This window comes from Myxine glutinosa, chromosome 2 (genome assembly GCF_964187855.1).
Source record: "Myxine glutinosa chromosome 2, kmMyxGlut1.1, whole genome shotgun sequence".
Taxonomy (NCBI): domain Eukaryota; kingdom Metazoa; phylum Chordata; class Myxini; order Myxiniformes; family Myxinidae; genus Myxine; species Myxine glutinosa.
The window spans coordinates 231,189,414-231,215,199 of record NC_136262.1 but is presented as its reverse complement, the minus strand read 5'-3'; the positions used below and the strand labels follow the sequence as shown (position 1 = coordinate 231,215,199).

At 44.9% G+C, this 25,786-nt stretch overlaps 1 protein-coding gene across 4 annotated transcripts in view; it reads left to right on the top strand.

The window, feature by feature from the left end:
• SPG11 (SPG11 vesicle trafficking associated, spatacsin) overlaps positions 1 to 25,786 on the top strand; it is a 251,910-nt gene that overhangs the window by 178,055 nt on the left and 48,069 nt on the right. For all 4 annotated transcript variants that reach the window (XM_078772351.1, XM_078772350.1, XM_078772348.1 and 1 more), the window contains exons 31-34: positions 5,346 to 5,482; positions 5,770 to 5,965; positions 17,366 to 17,488; positions 17,596 to 17,747. In XM_078772351.1, coding sequence (XP_078628477.1) covers positions 5,346 to 5,482; positions 5,770 to 5,965; positions 17,366 to 17,488; positions 17,596 to 17,747 — 608 coding nt within the window. The remainder of the gene's footprint in view (positions 1 to 5,345; positions 5,483 to 5,769; positions 5,966 to 17,365; positions 17,489 to 17,595; positions 17,748 to 25,786) is intronic.

The window sequence follows — 25,786 nt, the reverse complement described above, 5'->3', positions numbered from 1 at the left end:
TTTGACCCCAAAATGTACTCACTTAATCTTTACAATATTATACATACCTGTACCAAGTTTGAATTAGATAACTTCATCCGTTCTCAAGTTATAGACCTATTACAGATTTGATCTATGACCTCAAAATCGAATCACTTAATCCTTACATCATTATACATGCCTGTACTAAGTTTGAATTAGATCACTTCAGCCATTCTCAAGTTATAGACCTATTACAGACTTTAGACCTTTGACCTCTTGACCTCAAAATATAATCAGTTCATCTTTACATCATTCTACTTAAGTGTACCAAATTTGGTCAGAATCCCATCACTGGTTCACAAGTTATCGCGGTAACAGTATTTTTGTGTAACATGACCTCTGACCTTTGCCCTTTGACCTCATGACCCCAAAATGTAATCAGTTCATCATTACCTCATTATACACACCTGTGCCAAGTTTGACTAAGATCCCTTTAGCCGTTCTCAAATTATCGTGGCAACGAAAACCTGTCACGGATGGACTGACAGCCAGACGGACAATCTGTAAACATAATGCCTCCGGCCACTTCGTCATCGGAGGCATAAAAAGGATGTTATAATTATAACACACCCAAACTTCCCTGGCCTTGTGACTAATTTATTAAATACACAGGTATTTCAGACTTCATTTTTAGAGCCCTTGCCAAGCGGCTTAAACACTCCAACAAGCACTCCAACAAAATGGGTGATAAGGAACGGCTGGCTTGTCAAGCGATAGCAAGCCGATTGCTTCTGGTTGAAATGGCCGAGGAATTTTAAAAATAGATCGCAGGTGCAGTGGAGTGACACCTTATCCCATGGAAGTACAGTCACGTGAAAAAGTAAGTACACCCCATGTAAAGTTTTGACTTTTTCAACATATTTCAACATACAGCTATTTGATCTTCATTTCAACAATATTGATAGATAAAGGTGATATAATATAACAAATATCATGAAACATTTACATTTTGTAGTCCATTGTATAATTTAAATAAACATAAATGCAAATTTTGCATGTGGAAAAAGTAAGTACACCCCTACATTTATCACTACTTCAAATACCTAAAATTAGAATCAGGTGCACCAGCTCAGGTGCAAATCATTAGAACATCGTAAGAGAGGATCTTGGAGGAACCTGTCTTATTTAAACCTCAGACATTTAGTTTAGTTTGCTCTTTGTTGTTGAAGTGTGCGGCGTCACCATGCCAAGATCAAAATAACTCTCAGGCCTTCAGAAAGAAGGTTATAGATGTCTACGAGTCTGGGAAGGGATTTAAAAAGATCTCCAAACAATTTGAAATCAATCATTCAACCGTCCGGAAGATCATCTACAAGTGGAGAAGATTCCAAACAACTGTCAACTTGTTCAGGCCAGGCCGCCCCAGCAAGTTCAGCCCGAGAGCAGACCGCAAGATGCTGAAAGAAGTCTCGAAGAACCCCAGAATGTCATCACGGGACCTACAGGTAGCTCTTGCCACTGTTGATGTCAAAGTGCATGAGTCTACCATTAGGAAGAGGCTGCACAAATTTGATCTACATGGGAGGTGTGCCAGGAGGAAACCTTTGCTGTCCAGAAAGAACATCAGGGCAAGACTAAAGTTTGCCAATGACCACCTAGGCAAAGACCATCACTTCTGGAACAATGTGCTCTGGACAGATGAGTCAAAGGTAGAGCTATTTGGCCACAGTACCAGAAGACATGTTTGGTGAAAACCAAAGACAGCATTTGACCACAAGAACCTGATACCAACTGTGAAGCATGGTGGTGGAAATATTATGGTTTGGGGCAGCTTTGCTGCATCAGGGCCTGGGCAACTCACCATCATAGAATCCACTATGAATTCTTCATTGTACCAGAGGGTGCTTGAGGATAATGTGAGGCCATCTGTCAGAAAGTTAAAGCTCAACCGAAGGTGGACCTTGCAACATGACAATGACCGAAAACATACCAGTAAATCCACCAAGGAATGGCTGAAAAGAAAGAAATGGAGGGTTCTGGAATGGCCAAGTCCAAGCCCGGATCTAAATCCCATCGAGATGTTGTGGGGGGATTTGAAACAAGCGGAGAATGCAAGAAACCCCTCAAACATCGCACAGCTGAAAGAATTCTGCATGGAGGAGTGGGCAAACATTTCTCCCAGTCGATGTCAGACACTGGTAGACAGTTATAAGAAATGCCTACTTGAGGTTGTTTCTGCCAAAGGGGGCAACACCCACCTATTAGAGCCATCGGTGTACTTACTTTTTCCACATGCGAAATTTGCATTTATGTTTATTTAAATTATATAATGGACTACAAAATGTAAATGTTTCATGATATTTGTTATATTATATCACCTTTATCTATCAATATTGTTGAAATGAAGATCAAATAGCTGTATGTTGAAATATGTTGAAAAAGTCAAAACTTTACATGGGGTGTACTTTCTTTTTCACGTGACTGTATGAATTAAGTTAAAATTATTAGGTTAAATTAAAAAAAACTAACCCCAGAAGGAGAATGACAGCCTCGCTTAAATAAATGAATATATACACTTAGTTATAAAAATTGCTAGGTATGGTAAATGTCAGATTTCACTCCAGATTTGGACATTTATTTAGTCTACAGGATCCAATCCTCATATTCGAATCCAGATTTTGATGATATGCTTCAATTATGTAATGATAATCAATCGTGTTTCCAAGGCAAGGCACGTTTGAATAGGCCAGAACAAAATGGCGGCTTAAGAACCCAGCGAGTGGCAGTGGGGCTGCCCAAGATGGCGGGCCACCATAAGGCTTTTTCAGGTTTTTTCCTTATGAGCACCTCGTTAATCATCTTCAAAAAAGGTGTTAAAACACACCCAAACACCCAGTCTTCATCATTGTAATCTGTTGGAGGTCCAGGTGTAGGCATGTAAAGTTTGGGGCTGCTAGGTTTCATGGTTTTGGAGGTATGGAGGAGACAGACAGACAGACACTCTACCAGCTCACTTCTGTAGTTTTTGGTAAACTCTAATCTGGCCTTTCTATTTTTTGTGCTGATGAGAGGTTTGCTGTGCAGCCTTTGTAATTCTGCTGTCGAAGTCTTCTGTGAACAGTAGTTTGTGATACTTTCACCCCTGCACACTGGAGGTTGTTGGTTATGTCACTGGCAGTTTTTTTTCGGGTTTTTCTTCCCAACTCTGATGATGACATAAAATGAGCTATTGTTCTGCAATGGTAAAACATATATGTATAAAAATACTAAGAAATAAAAGCTGACCTTCTTTACTCTTACCTCATGTTCATATTTTGATATTCAATCAACATTTCTTGAGTATATAGCAATAATAACGAAAACAAAGAATAATTACACCACTGACCTTCACCCTCCCTTCCCCTCCTCGCTCTCCACTGTGGTAAAATTTTCCAACTATGAAGCACGTCCTGATTCCCTGCATCTGCACACTTGATTCCATTAATGTGTTAGTTTTGAACTCGTTAGCAATGGACTACAACAACAGCAACAACAGGCATTTTAAGGCCATTTTCCCTGCCAGAGCAGGGTTAGCCTTGTGAGCCCCATGACAATTTTCTCCATTTGCCCTACTTTCTGCATCTCCCCTTGTTAACCCCCTAGCCCGCATTTCTTCTTCTAACCACCTTTAGCCAAGTCTTTCTCGGTCTTCCCCGTCCTCTACTTCCCTCTACATTCATTTCCATCCCTCTTCTCAACCAGTCACTTTCATCCTTCCTCAACACATGACCAAACCATCTCAACCTGTTTCTCTTCACAGCATCTATCACAGGCTCTATTCCCATCATATTTCGCAATTCATCATTTGTCTTCCTCTCTCTCAACGATACTCCACACATCCACCGAACCATTCGCATTTCCACCCTCTCCAGCCTTCGTTGCTGCTCTACGTTCATTACCCATGTCTCGCTCCCATAAATCATAACACTTCTCACATATGCAGCATACACCTTTCCCTTCAGCTTCAACGACACTCCCCTCCTCATTAGCACGCCACTCAGTTCCCGAAACGTCTTCCATGCACATCTCACTCTAGCAACCGTTGCCGGGTCTGATGCACCTTCTCCATTCAAGATGTCTCCTTGGTAGCAAAATGTTTTCACACCGTGTCCATGATCCAACTTAACATTTCCTCCATATACAGCTCCCTCTGTGCACACCTTACACTTGAATGTTGCTGCCACATTCGTTAATGACCCTCTCAAACCACAACATTTTTGATGAACCCACTCAGCGCACATTGTACATTGAATGGAGTTCACTCCGACACCCTTCCTGCACACAGCACACGGCCACTTCCCAGTTCTTTCCACCTCACCACATGCTTTACCACATGCCATCGCCATAGTTTTTCCGATATTCACCTTCAGACCTTTTGTCTCCATACATTCCTTCCACTTGTTCATCTTCTCCTTCAGTCCATCCATACTTTCCGCAATCATCACCAGATCATCTGCATACAACAACTCCCACGGTAAACCCTCCTTTTCGTTCCGAGCCAGCACCTCCATCACAGCTACAAATAGTAGTGGATTTGGTACCGACACCTGATGCACTTCCACCTTCACCTCAAACTCACCACTGTTCCCTTCCTTCGTCCTTACAGCTGTGCGCGCTCTCTCATACATTGCCATCTCTACTCTGATCAACCATTCCTCCACTCCTAACTTCCTCAATGCCCATGTCACTACTTTGCGTGCGTGGAACCATATCGAATGCTTTCTCCAGATCAACAAACCCAAGAAATAACTTCTTCCTCTTCTCCATGTACTTCTCCTGCAACTGCCTTGCAATAAAAAGCATGTCTGTCATTCCTCTTCCTGGCATAAATCCAAACTGCATTTCGTCGATCTTCACTTTCTACCTTATCCTCCTCTCCAACACCCTTTCCAATACCTTAATTCCATGCTCCAATAACTTTATCGCTCTATACGAGCTACAGTCCAGAGGGTCACCTTTCTCCTTGTATAGAGGGACGAGGATACTCTGTTCCCAATCCACTGGAATGCGGCCTTCTTTCACCACCAGATGACAGATCTCTGTCATTCTCTTCACACCCCAACTGCCTGCTGCCTTAAACATATCTCCCACAACTCTCGTCGACCGTCCCGCTTTTCTACTCTTCATTTCTTTTATCGCATCCTCAATTTCCTTCTCATTTATCTTCTCTGCCGGTCCTAAAACTGGGTTCTCTCTATAATAATATAATTACTTAGGAAGCAATGGACTGCACAAAGTAAATTTATCCTCACCTTGCATGTACTCATACAAGTTCCTCTTTGAGCCTTATTGTATATAATGAGCCTTGTTGTATACCCCGTACTTTTGCCTTGGTTTCCCTGCAGGCTGCAACCTGACTTCTTTTGTCATTGTTTCTTCTCTGGAGGATGATGTGGTTGTTGCCCTGGAGACCCTAACAAGGGCTTGCCAGCATGGGAAGCGCTTTTGCCAGCAAGTGCACATTGCTTATGGGCTGGCCAGGGTAGGTGACGTTTTTCTAATGTCATGATAATTACCGCCAATGATTTCAGCTTCATGTATAAACTCGAAAGGGGTTGATGTTGAAAATAAAGGTGTTGATCATGTATAAGCTCGAAATTTCGAGTTTGCCATCCTAACCTGCATTTTCTTCTCTGTAAGAATATGTTACAGCTTATTTTGTGGAGTTGCCTCTGTTTTATGATGTTCTTCAATAAATTGAATTTGCATGTCACCTGTCACAATGCCACATACTGCTGTTTATTCTACTGAGCCATCTGTGCACGGCAGGAGCTTGAAGTGGATTTTGCAGAGGTATGGAATGGGAAAAGTGAATCGCTGCTTACCAGAGTGCTTCGGCACCAGAATATTGATCGTGTGAGTCTAGCAAGCTTGTGTGTGGAGATCCGGGGCATTTCCACGACCATTGTCACAAATCTTCTGGCTGATACCATCGTTGAAGATCTTACTCGTGATCGAGCACCTGGTACCTTATCTCCTCATTTGCCTACTTTCACCTTCCCCCAACCCCTTACCTCTCCCAGCACCTATATGAATGAATGAATATGAATGATCGTTTAAGGCTATTTTCCCCGCTAGAGCAGGGGTTAGCCTTGCGGGCCCCATGACAATCATGGTTCCCTGTTTGAAGCAATGTTTTTATGCCCGGATGCCCTTCCTGGCACCACCTCCCAGCACCTATCCTCCAAGGATATTTGAGATCTACTTCATTGAAGTTTTCTTATTTATATTTCTTGCCTAGAAAAATGAAATTGTCATTTTCTCCTTGCGTTTGGGTTGGCTAAAAAATATAACCACAGGTTTGAAATCTATCTACAGTAGATTGTCAACAAATTGTTCATGGAAGCCATCTTTTCCATGCACTCAACAATTCTAATATTGCCTACTGGATTCTGATCAGGCACTTTACTTGCTTCCTCAGATGAACCTATTGCTTCTGCTGCATTTTATTTATCTACCCAACTGTAAATTTAAATTCGCAGGTGGCAGTCTTCCAATAAAACTCATGATGACAATGAACATCGAGACATTTAGCACAATTTAAACGAAGAAAAAAGTTTACCCTCAAAAGTGATACTGATGGATTAGTCACTACTGGTGCTTGAACTTAGTAGCAAAAACTCGGTTTGGATCCGGATTAGTAATTTTGGCAAACATTTGCTGGGTCCTGGATCGGCTCGGAACTCGGAGAAGTTTTCAATTTTTTTATTTTTTAAGTTAAAAAAAAAAGTTTGTATCTTGGACAAACAAGATTATTTCACCACTGAAAGCAAGCAAAAATACGGGACTTTCAAAATGACGTATGAATGTTAACGAGGCCATTCACGCATGTGCCATGTGTGCATTTTCAGTGACCCCTTTCGCCTTGTCCTGGCATTTTTAACCTGCAGTTACTATCACAAAATCTGTAATTACTTCTGCCACCAAAGGTGGATGGAGGTCATGTTTTCACCCATGTCTGTCTGTTTGTTTGTTTATTTGTGAATAAGATATCTCAAAAAGTTGTGCATGGATTCGGACGAAATTTGGCAGTGAGGTTGGGTGTGTGATAATGACGAAGCAATTCGATTTTGGTGAAGATCTGAATATGGATTCGGATATGACAATATAATTTTTTAAATAATTCTTCACCATTGAGAGATCGGGCAACAACAACACAACATGCATTTTAAGGCCATTTTCCCTGCTAGAGCGGGGGTTAGCCTTGCGGTCCCCATGACAATCTTCTCCATTTTGCCCTATTTTCTGCATCTCTCCTTGTTAACCCCCTTGCCCGCATTTCTTCTTCCACCATCTTTAGCCAAGTCTTTCTCGGTCTTCCCCGTCCTCTACTTCCTTCTACATTAACTTCCATCACTCTTCTCAACCAGTCACTTTCATCCTTCCTCAACACATGACCAAACCATCTCAACCTGTTCCTCTTCACAGCATCAATCACAGGCAATATTCCCATCATCTTTCGCAATTCATCATTTGTCTTCCTCTCTCTCTCAACGATACTCCGCACATCCATCGAACCATTCGCATTTCCACCCTTTCCAGCCTTCGTTGCTGCTCTACGTTCATTACCCATGTCTCGCTCCCATAAATCATAACACTTCTCACACATGCAGCATACACCTTTCCCTTCAGCTTCAGCGACACTCTCCTCCTCATCAGCACGCCACTCAGTTCCCCTTGATCAGTCCCCTTGAGAGATCGGGCGAAAAGAGATATATAACATGATATTTAAAAAAAAGTTTTCGAAGAGTTAGTACTAAACTTGGTGCTCGAGTTGGTTTGGTGACCAGAACAAGCTGATTAGATTTTGGTTCAAGTCCGAATCCAGATCCGACCTATCAGTGGGATACAAAACGTAAACTGTTCAGCCTGGTGGAGGTGTGCGCTCAAGTGCCGTTCTAGTTGAAAGACTGTTTAAAAGACACAATTTTCAGCATGTAAAATGAAACGGTGGTAATTTCAAAATGGTTTATTATAATTGTTCTGTTCCTGGATGCAAATCAGACTCAGGAAAATAGAGCAAATATGAGAAATATCCGTGGATGCGACTGAGAGGTGTTGAGTTCCTTTCATTTCCTGTTAATATAAGCGAGGGACCATTTTTGTCCCCCGCTCCTCCAACAAGGTCAGACACAGGGGACACTAAAATGAGGTCTGTCCGACCGACCAACCGATCATCCGTCCATGTATGTTTGTGTACGCGATATTTCAAAAACAGTTGAATATATATCTTTCATATTGAATGATCGTTTTAAGGCCATTTTCCCCGCTAGAGCGGGGGTTAGCCTTGCGGGCTCCATGACAATCATGGTTCCCTGTTTGAGGCAATGTTTTTATGGCCGGATGCCCTTCCTGACGCCAACCCTTATGCTCTGGAGGCATATCCCCAAAAGTGGCCTAGAAAAGGTGGTAGGGGTACACTCATGTTACAAGCTGGCAACAATGTTTTTCTGAAAGCCCAGACCTCTAGGAACCCAAAAAGTCTTGTTGCCAGCTTGGGAAATGGTTTGGACCAGATTTGTGGCCATTTTTCAAAATGGCCGCCTACATTTTTGGTGTTTTCTAATATTTGAGCTCTAGAACTTATATCTGGCTGTCTTAAAGGTCTCTAGGGTTATGACCTTATAACATATAGTCATACAACAATCCTCACCCAAATTGGGGTGCATGGCATATCTATAAGTGGTTTTATTGAAGCAAAAAGGCAAAAATATGCCTGAAAAACGCCTTCATTTTGATTTTTCCAAATCACTAAATTGCATACTGTGAAGTTGTTCTTTGGTCAATTTCTTTCAAAATAGTTTTAAAATTTGCCCAGATCCCTCCTCTTCATTAGCAAATCTTCAGGAATATACCCAAGTTCTCAGAAAACATGTTTTATGCATGATCAGCTACCCCTACCCCCTAAATCACAAAACGTGCCAATTTTCAATATTTCCAGATTCCAACCAATATCATTGTTGTATGACTTTTTCTCATCATGATAGGTCCAAATTAACTTACTCTATGTGATTAGGTGTTAATAAAAATTGAATTTCACACTTTAGTGAAAATCCAAGATGGCTGCCAAATGGCCATAGAATATTTGGTGGCGCGAGACCATAAGACTGCAATTTCATTCAGAGGCACTTCTAAAATGTTCCATTTATACTAAATATATGAGGCACTACTATTCTATAGGTCACATGTATGTGAAAGAGTCTTGATGAGTTGAAGATGTATTATTTTAGAGGGGGACTTTATGTAAAATTTATGTTTTATAACATTTGAATTTCAGGAAAGTAGTGTGGATTTGGAAGTGCCTTGTTTGCGGAGTATATTAGTTCCAACATAGCTGACAAACAAGGCACTTACATAAATGAAGACATAGAAGATTGTAAAATATAAGCTATATTATTTAATGTAAAACAAAAATAAACATACATAACTTGTATACATAATGCAAACATTATTATGTTACACTGATCCAAACAATACAAACGTCAATGCAATGCTTGCACCTTTAAACTAAACAAATATTTGGCACTGAATTAACAAAGTCATACCCAACAAGCTAATCTGGCTATTCATACATAAGTGACAGAATGTGGGATACAGTCATATCATAGACTAGTAATACATTGGTGGAACAGAGCTGAAGCAAGACTAGTTACATTACGTCAAATACAGCCAGCATAGTAACAATATGACATTATGGAATATACTCAAGTTTCCATGCATGTCGTCTAATCACTATCAGAGTCATTGAGGGGGTTCCTGCATAAGTCTGCACATTTGCATGCCAATGTGCACCGCAATCCATTTTTCCTACAGTTGCACCTGCCAGTTAGACATGGACGGGCCTTTGAGGTACATGCACACGTCGCAATTTTGACACATTCTGCTGTGAGCCCTTCCTTGGTCATGAGACGGGGCATCCCATCAGTATTGGCTAGAGCTAAAGGTACATGGCAAAGTTCTTGTGTGAGAAGTGAATCTATGTCAATATCTCTGCCTGCCTCCATGACAACAATCAGTCGTTGAAACAGATCGCGATCTGCTTTGACAATAGCAGTACCCTTTTTCTTCTTGTCCTTGGACACCTCAACAGCAAACATGGATGCAAATGTCTTCAACTTTTGTTTTGGGATGCTTGTGTGTAGGCTGGTCTTTTTCTCAATGAAACGCTCAGTCACAAAGGTACGGGCCACTTGATGTCCAACCTTCTCCGCACATAGCAGGTCCTTTTTAATTGCGGCATTTGCAATATCCCCAGTAGTGAGACATACAAGTTCCTCAGACTCTTTGTTGAAGACCTCAAATCTCTGAAACATCGACATCAGGCTTTGGACATCAGATTCATCCCTCAGCATCCTTGCTTTTCCAGATTCCTTGTGCACAGACTGGTCATCATTATTATCTTCTGTTACTCCGAGCATGTCCCTAGTTTCATCGGCAATCCTAGCTCTATCGATGTAGGTCAGTCCCCACCGATTTAGGGCAGTTTCAGAGCGTGTGATACCAATGACTCCTCCAGCGATTTTGCCCATCTTGTTGACATGCTCCAGTCCTTGATCATCAGGTACTTGGTTGAACTTTTGTGTGCTTTCCTTCACTCCGAAGTCCCCTTCATTGAAACCTGCCAACACCTCAGGCGCAGTGTGCCCCAGCTGATTCATATCTGCCAGGAACACACTGCCCCATCGCAGGTAGTTTGGCCGGTCGAAGGCTCCGAACCAGTGGAGCATCTCGCGAAAAGTGGTCAGGAACAATTCCCACTTGGCATCTCTGATGGCACGGGTGAACCTCAGGAGGATGCTCACAAGATGCATGTATTGCCGCCAATATACAAATGTGGCATTTGCCTCGTGTTCCCTGTCCATGTCTTCTATTAGGGCACTGACCTGGTAGGCCTTGGGCACCAGACGCCTCAGAGCACTGTAGATGGCCTCATCGTCTGCCTGCTGGAAAGCTCTCGAAAGGTCCTCTGATACCTGATTGATTTCTGCATCAATCTGTACTTCATTTTCATTCAGCCAATGTAGGATCTTCTGCCACAGAATTCGCCATAATGCCTCAAACACAAGCTTGTGGGCACGGATTGTGCGGTTCCATTGTTTCCCGTTGAGGATGTTCTGTGCAGTGTTCTCGCCATACACACCACTTTCTACCAGAATGTCCTTCAAGCCGGAATCTGCCATGTACTGTCCAATAACCTTGGTGAAATTCATTTGAATATGGAAACCACCAAGCATCACCACTAGGTTTTTGCATTTGTCTGGTTTGGCCCACTGCAACATCTTGGCTTTACAGTACAGTTGCTCATCAAAGGTAAGTACTGTATACGTTTGCCCTAGTGCAGCAGTCATCCTTTGGCAGTTTTGAATCACTGTCCAGATGGTGTCAAACTCATGTGCAGGCTCATTGATTATCGGCATAGGCCCTACTGTAGTCTTTGCTGGATTCACATCAGACACACGCTGGTTAAATGCTGTCCAGCCTGGAACATGCTGGTCCTCGGTGTGAGACTGACGTGCAAGGAGCCATGACACATCTATGGCCATAGCCTCAGAGATAACCTGGGCATCCGATTCCATATACCAATCAGCTTTCACAGCTACTGGAAATGTTGCTTCGGGTTTCTGGGTGCCCATGCCTGAAGGTTGAATCTCATTGAAATGCTCTGGCACAGTTACAGATCTGCTACTGCTTGACTTGACATCAGGTGCAATGGTCTTTTCGCCAGGTATGCTTCTTCGAAAGGCAGCAGACTGTGAGGCATGAAAGGAGCCTTGACCGTCAAGGGTCTCCTCTATGATGTCAATGTTATCATTAGCATATCTGATGTATCCTTGGTAGGTAGCTTGTGCAAAATTCAGGGGTATTATTGTGTTGTTTTGCTCAACATATCTGGCCAAGACAGAGTTTGCAAGGGCAGTGTCAGCTCTTCTTACAGTTTCATAACTAACACCATGTCCTGCAGCATGCATTAGTTGCACCAAGTCCTTGGACCTTGTTGCTTGGTGAACAGTGAGAGCTAGCCCTAGTTGCTTTGGTGTCTGCTTTCTGCCACCAGATGCCAAACATACTATGTCCTGTGCTATGCTCAAAATCCTTTTGCTTTCTCCATCATCATCACCTTCGGAGGTCCCTTCAGAATCTTCAAATATGCTGTCACAATCACACAGCAGGCGTAGGAAAATGTAAAGGCTTTCAGGAACCACCTTCTGTGCACTTTCAGTATTGATGTCTCCAATATCTGAGTGTCCTGGCATTGTCTTGATGTCATTTCTCATTTTGACTGCCACTCTGTAAAGCCAACTCAAGAGTTCCTTGTCCTTCGTTTCGGCTGAGAAAGATGGAATGTGCTGGGAGGTTTCATCAGAATCTTGTATCTCACTTTGTTCTAGCTCATCTGCCATCTCTGCTAAGTTCTGAACAACAATACCTGTTTGAATTAGTGGGAAGACTAGAAGTGAATCCTGTTGATTCATGGACTGTACAAAATCTGCCCTATCTCCTAATACCCTTTTGACTTTGTTCTTGAATGCTTTGTAACTCTGTCGGTCACATTGCTCCACACAGACACTGAAGTCTCTTCTCATCATGTAATAGTATTGGTGCCAGATGGTTTTCATGGTATAGATGTCTCCTCCAGACAGCCCAGCATCCACCTCCTCGATCATTTTGTTGAAACAAACATCTGGTGGATATTCTGGGCCTTCTTCTACCACAGTTGACTCAGACTTCCTCCTGAAGGTTACATAACAAGGAAGGTGGTACTTCCCTTCAGCAGCTATTAGGTCACTTATTCCTGCCAACCGGCATCTCATAATCTTGTTCTTTTGAGCATCATTTAGTATTCTGTCTGAGGTCTCTAAAGTGGCTACATTCCTCAATTGCTTTCCTGCCTTATCCTCCTGACAGAAAATACATTTGTCCCAGGACACTGAAGCAACTGATGCTCTAGAAGAGGGGCGAATGCATGTAGATGGTTGGTCACACGAGTCCTTTGCTTCCTTTTCATGCCGATTTTTCAGTCTCTCAATATGGTTGGCATGTGTAAACTTTGAATAACAGCCCCTGTGCCATACTATGTGTTCTTTTTCATCATCAAGGTCAATACTCTGTATTCTGTCAAGTGTTGAGATGTACTCATGGTCATGGTATTTCTGTCTCGTAATCACACAGTCTTTAAAGCGTTCGAGACCAACATCTGTGGGCTTGGTTGTCTTTTCATTTTTTCTGTTGCCTTGGCAAATGAAGCATGTGCTCCAGTCGATGTCCAGTGCAACTGATTCTCTCTTCCGTCTCCCGCCTATCACAGCTACAGGTTCCATCTTCATTCATATCTGGAAAGAGACAAAGACTATGTCTAGCACAACACTGAAAGCTATTTACAGCACATGCAACAAGCAATATGTTATAGTACATTGTTAACACAACAATTATGTTAAAATGATGATTCGGGCAGGACCTGAGGAAGGATACAAAGGAAAGCATCATTATTGCAATATATTATGTCTCAAAAATGTGTTGGTATCAAATGGTAGACTGCATTACCTTAACTTAACGTCATAATGTGAAATATTATATTTTATTGGCCATTTGGCAGCCATCTTGGATTTTCACTAAAGTGTGAAATTCAATTTTTATTAACACCTAATCACATAGAGTAAGTTAATTTGGACCTATCATGATGAGAAAAAGTCATACAACAATGATATTGGTTGGAATCTGGAAATATTGAAAATTGGCACGTTTTGTGATTTAGGGGGTAGGGGTAGCTGATCATGCATAAAACATATTTTCTGAGAACTTGGGTATATTCCTGAAGATTTGCTAATGAAGAGGAGGGATCTGGGCAAATTTTAAAACTATTTTGAAAGAAATTGACCAAAGAACAACTTCACAGTATGCAATTTAGTGATTTGGAAAAATCAAAATGAAGGCGTTTTTCAGGCATATTTTTGCCTTTTTGCTTCAATAAAACCACTTATAGATATGCCATGCACCCCAATTTGGGTGAGGATTGTTGTATGACTATATGTTATAAGGTCATAACCCTAGAGACCTTTAAGACAGCCAGATATAAGTTCTAGAGCTCAAATATTAGAAAACACCAAAAATGTAGGCGGCCATTTTGAAAAATGGCCACAAATCTGGTCCAAACCATTTCCCAAGCTGGCAACAAGACTTTTTGGGTTCCTAGAGGTCTGGGCTTTCAGAAAAACATTGTTGCCAGCTTGTAACATGAGTGTACCCCTACTGTCACATTTCCTGGAAGTGCCTCCAGACTATTAGTCGCCTCTTACGATGCGCAGGGATACGGTGTACCTATTCTAAACCGGGGTACACACCGGGATCATTCATCCCAGCAAGCTGGTACTCATTTTGCCGACCTCAGAAGGATGACAGGCTGAGTGAACCCCCCTGGCGTTAATTCAGCAATCGACCGGGATTCGAACCCAGGATCCTAGGATCCCAAGCCAGCACCCTAACCGCTAAGCCAACACCAGGCTTATCTTTCATATTGCAGATATCTATTCCTCATGACATGATTTCGACCTGATTAGGGCACAGCGGCAACTGGCTGAATTATGTTGCCATGACAATCATCTCGGTAACTTGCCTTGTGTTTCGTGTGTTTGTTTATCCATTAAAAATCTGGGCTGAAGAATGATATTCTCTGTACTTACATCTACTTACGGATATATTTCAAAAACTGTTGAGCATTTAGCTTTCATATTGCAGATATCTATTCCTCATGACATTATCTCAACCTGATTATATCACGGCTGTGATTGGCTGAACTATTTTGCCATGGCAACAATCTTAGTAACTTGGTTTGTGTATGTGATGTTTAAAGAATTGTTGAACATTTAGCTTTCAAATTACACACGTTTGAACATTTAGCTTTCAAATTACACACGTATTCCTCATACCATCCAAAATATGGGGGACCGAGAGTATCAGCTCCTTGGTAATGATCAAGCATAATCGGTATGGATTTCCCACTTCATTCCTATTTGTCAAATATTTTATGGAAAAAAAAAAAAAAAAAAAGATTTATCAAATAATTTAATTTTATAATTTTATTTTATCATTATGGAATTATGGAAATCAAACTGCGGAAGTGCGGAAATCATTATGGAAAGAGGTAGCAAAGGCGCAGGAGGCATGTAGGAAAATGTTCGGAGAACGCTTGGATTCGGAAGAGGGTCAGAAAGCAGTATTCAGGATTGCAAAGCAGATAGCGAAAGAGAGGTGTGATGTGATGGGGGTGAGTTGCTTGAAGGATGAAGTGGGACAAATCGTTGTCGACCCAGATGGAATTAAAGGAAGATGGAAAAGACATATGGAAATGCTGTTGAATACAGAGAATGAATGGGATGGCAACATAGAGAGTAACCCAGTTTTAGGACCGGCAGAGAAGATAACTGAGAAGATAGTTGAGGAAGCGATAAAAGCAATGAAGAGTACAAAAGCGGGAGGGCCGACGGGAGTTGTGGGAGATATGTTGAAGGCAGCAGGAAGTAGGGGTGTGAAGAGAATGACAGAGATCTGTAATCTGGTGGTGAAAGAAGGCCGCATTCCAGTGGATTGGGAACTGAGTACCCTCGTCCCTCTATACAAGGGGAAAGGTGACCCTCTGGAGTGTGGCTCGTACCGAGCGATAAAGTTATTGGAGCATGGAATGAAGGTATTGGAAAGGGTGTTGGAGAGGAGGATAAGGAAGAAAGTGAAGATCGACGAAATGCAGTTTGGATTCATGCCAGGAAGAGGAACGACAGACGCGCTTTTCATTGTGAGGCAGTTGCAGGAGAAGTACATGGAGAAGCGGAAGAAATTGTTTCTTGGGTTTGTTGATCTGGAGAAAGCATTCGATCGGGTTCCACGCAAAGTATTGACATGGGCATTGAGGAAGTTAGGAGTGTAGGAATGGTTGATCAGAGTAGTGATGGCAATGTACAAAAGAGCGCGCACAGCTGTAAGGACGAAGGACGGGAACAGTGGTGAGTTTGAGGTGAAGGTGGGAGTGCATCAGGGGTCGGTACTAAGTCCACTACTATTTGTAGCTGTGATGGAGGTGCTGGCTCAGAACGTAAAGGAGGGTTTACCGTGGGAGTTGTTGTATGCAGATGATCTGGTGTTGATTGCGGAAAGTATGGATGGACTGAAGGAAAAGATGAACACGTGGAAGGAATGTATGGAGACAAAAGGTCTGAAGGTGAATATCGGAAAGACGAAGGTGATGGCAAGTGGTAAAGCATGTGGTGACGTGGAAAGAACTGGGAAGTGGCCCTGTGCTGTGTGTAGGAAGGGTGTCGGAGTGAACTCCATTCAGTGTACAATGTGTGCTGAGTGGGTTCATCAAAAATGTGGTGGTCTGAGAGGGTCATTAACCAGTGTGGCAGCTACATTCAAATGTAAGGTGTGCACAGAGGGAGCTGCAGATGGAGGAAATGTTGAGTTGGATCTTGGAGACGGCGTGAAGCTGGAAGGTGTGAAAACATTTTGCTACCTCAGAGACATGCTGAATGGAGAAGGTGGATCAGACTCGGCAACGGTTGCTCGAGTGAGATGTGCATGGAAGAAGTTTCGGGAATTGAGTGGCGTGCTGATGAGGAGGGGAGTGTCGTTGAAGCTGAAGGGAAAGGTGTATGCTGCATGTGTGAGAAGTGTTATGATTTATGGGAGCGAGATGGGTAATGAACGTAGAGCAGCAACAAAGGTTGGAAAGGGTGGAAATGCGAATGGTTCGATGGATGTGCGGAGTATCGTTGAGAGAGAGGAAGACAAATTATGAATTGCGAAAGATGATGGGAATAGAGCCTGTGATTGATGCTGTGAAGAGGAACAGGTTGAGATGGTATGGTGATGTGTTGAGGAAGGATGAAAGTGACTGGTTGAGAAGAGTGATGGAAATGAATGTAGAAGGAAGTAGAAGACGGGGAAGACCGAGAAAGACTTGGCTAAAGATGATGGAAGAAGAAATGCGGGCAAGGGGGTTAACAAGGAGAGATGCAGAAAATAGGGCAAAATGGAGAAGATTGTCATGGGGACCGCAAGGCTAACCCCCGCTCTGGCAGGGAAAATGGCCTTAAAATGTATGTTGTTGTTGTTGTTGTATTATGGAATGATTTATCAAATATGCCTATTTTCAATGTTTATCTAGTTATTCTTTTTAAAATAAATGTGAAATAAAAATCAATAAACAAATAATTGCTGATTCTTGAAGTTGTTGTACATCCTAAATTCATTCAAACAATTATTGTATCATGCAGCGAGCTTCTTTTTGAAGTGAAATATCTGGATTACGCTTCACAATTATTTGTCAACCCTCTTAACTCACAAATTATATTCTCTGTACCTACATCTACAGAGGGAACTCGATTGGTTTACCTTCCCAGTGAAGGCAAAGAGGCTTTCGGGCAACTCCTCAAGCTGTGTTCGGAGCCAGCAGCGCTTGGCACCATTTTTCTCAAGAAAGCCTCATCTCTCGCAGGTATTTAATATTCCCAAAGACACACTCACTCCCTTGTGGGACCTTTGGCCGTTGGAGTGAATTGAGGTCATCACTAAACTAATTAATTGCCCTATAAATATTGACAGGACAAGAACCAACAGTCATGGTCGAGGTATTGATCCTTGCTCACGAGTGTTTCACAATCATATGCCATGTGGAGGGAATTATTCGCACACTGCACCTGGCCAAACACCTGATGCAGCATGTCCTTGTACCCCGTGAGCTATATGCTCTCATGGTAAGTCTCACCCGATCTGGGCAACCAACTCACAAATTTGTTGTGTGCTTTGTAGGAAATGGTTCTATATATATATATGTATATCTATATATATTGTTACGGATCTCTCCGTCGGCCTGTTTCCCCTTAAGAAGGGGGGGTCAATCCCCTTGTCCGCGACTGACCGACGTGAGTCCTGGGGGTCCCAACGCTCCTCCCGGTCTGGAGCAGCCAGGCTATTTGGTCTACAAAAAGTCCCAAGGACCTGAGTGCCACTCCTGACTGCGAGCAGGGGAGGGACTCCCGCTCGAACCCCAGTTTTAGATGTTATAATTGCCGAGCGGTGTTAGCAACACGACGTTCGAGCCATTACCAAAGACTAAACCCGATCCTGAAACGTTGGCCAAAATCGCGCCACAGGTATTCAATGAGGGAAAAGACAAGGACGAAACGGATGTGAAGAAGAAGAAGAAGGCAAAAGTAGGAAGAACAAATATGATTTATTACTACTATTTACAAGTCAAAAGAAACCAAGGAGGAGGAAGGATAATAAAATAAAGACAGAAAGGATGGAGGAACCAGAAGGACACAGTGCAATATTAACTTACCTAAACAGTCTTACTTAACCCCAGGACAAGACAAAAGACAGACTACGGTCAGACTCACATGAATGGATGGATGAGGCCAGGCACGGATGACTGGAAGGGGAGGAAGGTTCGGCTGGACACGGGAGGACGGCCGGGCCGGGAGTGAGCAGCCGCCGCCCTTCCTCAGAAGCAACGCTGCCATCAACGCTCAAGCTGCGGTGGTCAAGGCTCCACGCTGCTGCTCCGCACACTGGTACCACCGTACACCACAACACAGCGCACCACCGTTTGGAAAGAAACTTGAAAGCCTCGTTGCCGCTCCTCTTCCACTGGGCTCAACTCCACTCTCGGTGGACTGCTCTTCCTCCACTGATGGACTTGAACTCAACTGGTGGACTGCGGTATTCAACAATTCTCTGACGCATCTGCTGTGGGGGCGTTGCGTGACGGGTTCTTCTCTCCTTTTCAGTCCCTCCCGACTTCCTTTTATGAGGAGCCTGGCGATCAAGACGCCGGCCTTTTTGAAACGCCCATCGGTGAGCTCGCCTCGGCCTGGATTGGTCGCGAGGGCTCACCGATCCCGCCCCCTTGATGAGGCATTGGCAAAGCCACGCCTTGTTCCTGGCGCCTGGTTGACTCCTCCCACCTTCTTCTCCGAACCGACCGCGTGCTCAATGGAGGCAATTGCAGTTGGTAAATGCGGTTGGCAATGGTGATGCCACTAACCCCATCCAAAGTTACTGGCACTTTGAAGATGCCATGGGGGCGTCGGAGGGGCCTATCTTATTTCATCTGATGCAATGCAGAGTCAACTAATGGGAAACACAGCCTTAAACTACATAGAATAAGGAGATAACTATTTAGAAGGGTATGATTTGCTACGTGCATGTATATGGATTAACTAGGAGGACGACCTCTGACCTTTACACTACGGAGGGTGATATTTACAACACGATTCATGACACTTACAACAATAAAAAAAACACAGGATTCTCAAATCCACAACACTGCACCCTCATCCTCCAGGCATGTCCTCGGGCCTATAAAACTTTAACGTTAGTGTGACACGTAGGTGTAGTTCCCTCTACATTTAACCTGACCCTGAGTGTGACAGTTTTAAAACACAAATAAGTATGTCCCCCTGCTGCATTGCACCCTGCCTAACAGATTTACACCCACAGCTAACCGAATTGCGGAATTGTCTTCAACTATACATGTATGGTGGGGAGCATTATTTACATTTGACGCTGGTATTTACAGAACTAACCCAGGACCTGTGATTTTTTTTTGGGGGGGGGGGGGGGGGGAGACGACAGTGTGCTGCATCGACGCACCAGCACCAATAATCAGCACCAATAATCAGCACCAAAAAACGCACCAGTCAGTGCACAGTCACCAGTTCATAATAAAATAAACAAACCCCTGCTGGTGGTCTTGCTCTTCGGCTCCCTCTGCTGGCCAATGTTCTTCCTGATGTTGTCTTTCTTCATGTTCTTCTTGCTGGCGGCCTATTTGGACATAATAATAACAAGCACAGAACGTGTCCATTGTGTGTTTTTATTTAGGGGCCGACTAGGGGTGGTTCACCTGTATGCCACGTTACCGAGGTCCGCCAGCAAGATCTCGGCCATCATGGCCGGTTCCAGCAGAGGGGCCATGCCCCAACCCGTGGGGTCCATGAGTGGTGCTCAGCCACAGACATGTGGTCCATAAATGGTGCATCGATGCAGACAGCTGGTTGCGGGGGTTCTGGCACACAATGGGGGACTCCCGCACGCTCCCCTCGGTGCCCAGAGAGCATGATCCATGGGTCGGGGAAGGAAGACAGAGAGGACAGGTGAGCGAGGGGTAAGGTCACAAGGGTACACACCAATAAAGGCAATGCAAGGTGAGGTGCCTCTGGAGACTGAGCGGAGAAAAGCTCGTCCCTACCGTATGTCACCCCCCTCTGTTACCTGTTCTATCCTTGCCCTTACCCCATATTTACAAAAAATCTACACATTACAAATTCATCACTACCGTCACGTCTTCCCCTTACTTCCCCGATAACAAATTCGTCATCACAATCCCATTGTCTAAATTTGCCATCACCAATTCATCATCGATCCTCATAAGGAGGGAGAGATGGAACAACAAAGCTCAATGTCACACCCACGTCATGATACATCTCACAATCCAAACATTTGCACAAAAATAATAAAACCAACAACGCGTTTACTAACCAGCGCGCTATCACTTACGTAACCCACTAGAGGCTCGGCCTTAAGCTCAACCGATCGTCCACTTTAATATGAGCGCTTATACGGGGTTCATGCGCGTCTTTCTCCGATCTCGTAACTCTCATCAATACTCGAACCTCTCCGTACTCAACTCCTGCTCACCTGCCTCTCCTCCACTCCTCAAACTCTGCTTCTGGGGGCTTTGCGCGACGGGTTATATTTGCCACGCCTTGAGCCTTCTCGAACGTTCCAACCACGCCCTGTGACGCATTGCCGCAGCCACTCCCTTTGAGCCCTGATTGGTGGCTTGCGCTTACCGTCGGCTTCTTCGCCGTCCTCATTCGGTCCCGACCCGACCTGCCAGGCCCGCCTCGTGTCAATTCACGCGAAAAAGCCAAAGGCAGCATAAAGAGGCGTAAGAGGCATAAGGCAATGGAGGCAATGAAAGGACCTATTCTCATTATTCTACTCAACGCAAGACTAACACAGGAAGAGGACTATTCTTACACATACTATGAGATAACTGCACTATCGCGAGGCTACATGTTGCAATGTGACTAACTATGAGGTGGAAATTTAACCTTTATTGTACAAAACTCAAAACCGCAGCAATATATATATATATATATATATATATATATATATATTGTTACAGACGCGGCTTTTAGATGTTATATTGACCGAGCGGTGGTGTATTTAACCGCGTCCGAACAGTTACTCCCCGATTAAAACCCGATTCCACCCGACGTTGACCAGATCGCCCCACAGATATTCAATCGGGAAATCTCTAAAGCGACCGAAAGAGAATGAAGAAGAAGAAGAATACGGAGGAAGAACAGATTTTATTATACACACACAAGCAATGGATGGAAGAAGCAGTAACACAGCGAATCGTTAACTTACACTATTCATTTTTACTTAGCCCCAAGACAACGAGTAGGACAGAACGTTCACACTTACACAGGGGATAATGCAGGCAGGTAAGGCTTGAGATGGATTGCTTGAGAGGGAGGCAAGGTCGGGAGGCCGCAGTTCGCAATTCCTCGTGGTTTTGGCGGGAAACCCTCCGTCGTGTATCCGCCGCGGTAGACGTCACGCGCTGGTTCGGCACACCTGTTCCTCTTCTTGGGGTGGAGCCGTCTCCCTCCTTTCAGCGCGTCTCTCCAAAGCTGGTTTCCTTGCCGAGTACCTCTCCTCTTTGGCTTGGAGCGTTTCGCATCTCACCGCCTCTTGGTGCAGTCTCTTTGCTCATCTCCCAAGGCCTCTCCAAGTCATCTCGTAAAGCAGTCCCTTACAGTCGCTTTTATCACCTCGAGCGAAATCAAGCCGCCGACTCCGAGGGCACGCCTACCGGGTCACTCACCGCGGTGTTGATTGGCTGTTAGGGCTGGTTCACTCCTTCCCTCTTATGACGAGGTGGAGACACGCCTTTCTTCCCCAACCCTACCTCGTGGCCAATGGTGGTTTGAAGAAAACCGGCCAAAATGCGGAAGGCAATTGGAAGGGAGGTTTTGGGGAAATTGGAAGGGCCTACGCTTATTTTGTTTGATACAATGCAAAGTCAATCTAGTGGGAAACACATATTTAGCCCACATGGAATAAGGAAATACACTATTTAAAAGATATATCGTGACCTGCGTGTAAGTTTCATGGAATTAACTAGGACGCCGACTGCAACCATTATTTACATTAACAGGGTGTTACCGTACTTTTGTAACGTTCACATTGTAACGTTTCCACATTCGTTACACGGCACCCTCCTTTCTTCAGGCCCGTGCTCGGGCCTATTAAACTTTAACTTAGTGTGACACGTAGGTGTAATTCCCTCTACAATTAACCTGACCCTGAGTGTGACAATCTTAAAACACAAATAAGTATGTCCCCCTATTGCATTGCATCCTGTCTAACAGACTCAAGCCCACAGCTAACCGAATTACGGAATTATTCTCAAACTATACATTTACGGTGGGGAGCATTATTTACAATGACGTGATTTCTTATTTACAACGCAACCCAGGACCTGTGTTTTTTTTTTTTTTTTTTTTTTTTAGGGAACAAGAGAAAGAAATTCCTGTTGGGAGGGAGGAGACAGCACGCATTGCATCGATGCACCAGTACCAATACCACCAAAGCACCCAAAAGCACCAAACACCACAAAGCACCACAAAGCACCCAAAAGCACCATCCGGTGCGCAGTCACCATGGTTCATAATAAACACAACAAAACAACTGGTGGTGGTCTTCTCTTTCTCTGCTGGGCCGATGTTCTTCCCGACGTCTTCTGGCTTCATGCGGCCTAGTTGGAAATAATAAAAAGCACAACTTGTGTCCATTTTTATTTAGGGCCTCAGGGGCCAACCAAGGGTGGTCCACCTGTTTGGCATAGGTGCCACCTTACCGAGGTCCGCAAGCAAGATTCCCTGGCCACTATGGCCGGTCTCCAACAGAGGTGCCCTGCCCCAGAACCTGGGGTCCATCAAGTGGTACTTGGCCGCAGAACAGCGGTCCATAAAGTGGTACATCAACGCAATGCATGCTGGTTCTGGGAATCTCGGGCGCACAATGGCCACCTCACGCACGCTCCCATCGGCACCCAATGGCGCACAGGTCATGTGGGAGACAAAAGAAAGACAATTGAGCGAGGGGTAAGGTCACAAGGGTACACGTCAATAAGGCAATGCAAGGTGAAATGCGTACGGAGGGCGAAGTGAGAAAGCTCGTCCCTACCGTACGTCACCCCCCGGTCACCTACCCTACCCTTCCCCTTGCCCTTACCCCATATGTACAAAATCTACACATTACCAATTCGTCACTACTGTCACGTCTTCCCCATATTTCCCCTATACCAAATTCGTCACCACAATCCCTCTACTTCAAAATTTGCCATCACCAATTCATCATCAATCCTCATAAGGAGGGAGAGATGGAATTACGCACAATGTCACACCCACGTCATGATGCGTCTCACAATCCAAACATTTGCATCATAAAAAATAATCAAAACATGGCATGGTGTGGAGTACCTGTCACCTCAGGTGAGTGGATGCAGATGGTGCGAGGAGATCCTTCATCCTAACTATCCTCTAAATGACTTTAACACACTTTACACTACCCGGGGTCTCTCCCTGCCAATCCATTGGCCAACTTACACTATGGGTTCTAAAAACCAATTCCCATTGACCAAACTGTGGTGCTTTTCAATTTGGGGTCTCACTCCCCCGATTCATCTCCCGGTGCCCTCGCACAATTTCTGGGCTGCGACGTCTAGCTCTCCCAACAGGTCTACCCACCTGCACACCTCCACCACTGTAGTTGCCACCCGAGCTTACCTAGCTCCTCACCCTAACCTATCTAACTGGGGCAGGCCCCTCCTGGCTCTGTCACCCCACTTGGTGCCCTCTGGCACTGGGCTACCCGGGTCCGTCCTCCGGATCCTCGGGCCCCATCCACAACAACTACTACCGGCTCCCAGAGCCCACCTGCGGCCTCACCTGGCCGACATCCTTACAGTGGTGGAGTGCCCAAACCAACTACACACACTAACAGGCTACACGCCCAGCCATTTCCACAACACTAATGCACCCATCCACATACCATTCTGCATCCGCACCACAGATGCCAATATCCAACCACAATTTACCTGTACCCTCTACCTAACACTTACACTACCCGCCCCGGGTATCCGTGATGGGGGTCCACTCTTCCCCCAGTCACACCTTCGCACCATCCACTCCACTCCACAATTTCCACCATTCTCACTCCACGACCATCCATTCCAATACTCCATACCATTTATTCCATACACCTGTCTTTCATTCACCTGTCGTTGCACACCTGTGCAATCATACCTGGTGCCACCTGCACCCTCCTTTCTTCCTGGACCATTTGGTCAACACAACACGCAATCACCACTACTCCCTCATACACTGCTCCACACACCTGTTCAGTTGCACACCTGTGCAATCACACCTGTTCCATTCTCACCTGTTCAATCCTCACACACACGGCATCATCTCAGCTAACTACTCCCCTCTGAAACTTGCGCTTCCCAGTCGTCCCTTTAAAGTTTAAACTATTGCGCTCCCACGTCATTATAATCCACACTAATCTACCTGCGTCCCCACTACAGGTATCAGTCACTAACTAATCTTAACGTTACCTAATGTCATCTTCGCTAGATCCCTACAATATAACCTAACCCACCCGGGCTAGTTTTCACTGCCATACACCCCATAGACTATAGCTCCTTTGCCCCACCTTCTGTGAGGGATGACAGCGTTGCCATCCCACCACAGCGGGGCATCTCACTACCATCCCCCCCAGTCCTCTGACGCTACGAGCCCCCGTCGCAAGAGGTACTGGGCCCTGCCTCGGCATCTAGAGCCGAGGCGATCCATGAGGGCGCCTGCTCGCCGGCATAAGGTCTTATCCGGTCGGCATGGACGATCCGAGGGGGGGTCCGTGGCCCCATTTTGATCTTAATGACCACGTCACAGATTTGCGACAGGACGACTCCCGGGCCTTGCCAGGGGGAGGTGAGTTTTGGGCACCTTCCCTTCCGCCTCCGGGGATTAAAGAACCAAATCTTCATCCCCGGAGCGTATTGACTCCCCTGGCTCCGGTCGTCGTACCTGCGCTTCATCTTGGCCCCCGCCAGATGGAGCTGGCGGCGGGCGAAGGCATGGACCCGCTCCATGCCTTCCTCCAGGTGACGTGCGTAACCCTCCCTCGGCGGTGTGTCCGTGGTGTCTGGCACGGGACCGCATAGCAAGTCGGCGGGAGCCCGTAACTCCCGCCCATACATAAGCAACGCTGGACTGCATGCGGTGGCCCCGTGCTGGCTAGTTCGGTAGGCCATCAACAGGTACGGGAGATGTTCGTCCCAGTCATCCTGACGGGTGGTGGTGAACAATGCCAGTTGTTGGATCAATGTTCGATTGAACCTTTCCACCATCCCGTCAGATTGTGGCCGCAAGGGCGTGGTCCTGGTTTTTCGAATTGACAGGAGTCTGCACACATCTTTTAGTAATTGGCTTTCAAAATTTCGACCCTGATCGGTGTGCAGCTCCTGTGGAATCCCGTGCCGACATACAAATCCTTCTACGAAGGCCTGTGCTACCACCCCTGCTTCTTGGTTGGGGAGGGCATAGGCCTCCGGCCACTTGGTGAAATAGTCCATTACAACGAGGATATACTTATTACCTTGGCGGGTGCGGGGCAGCGGTCCTAGAATATCCATAGCCACCCGCTCAAG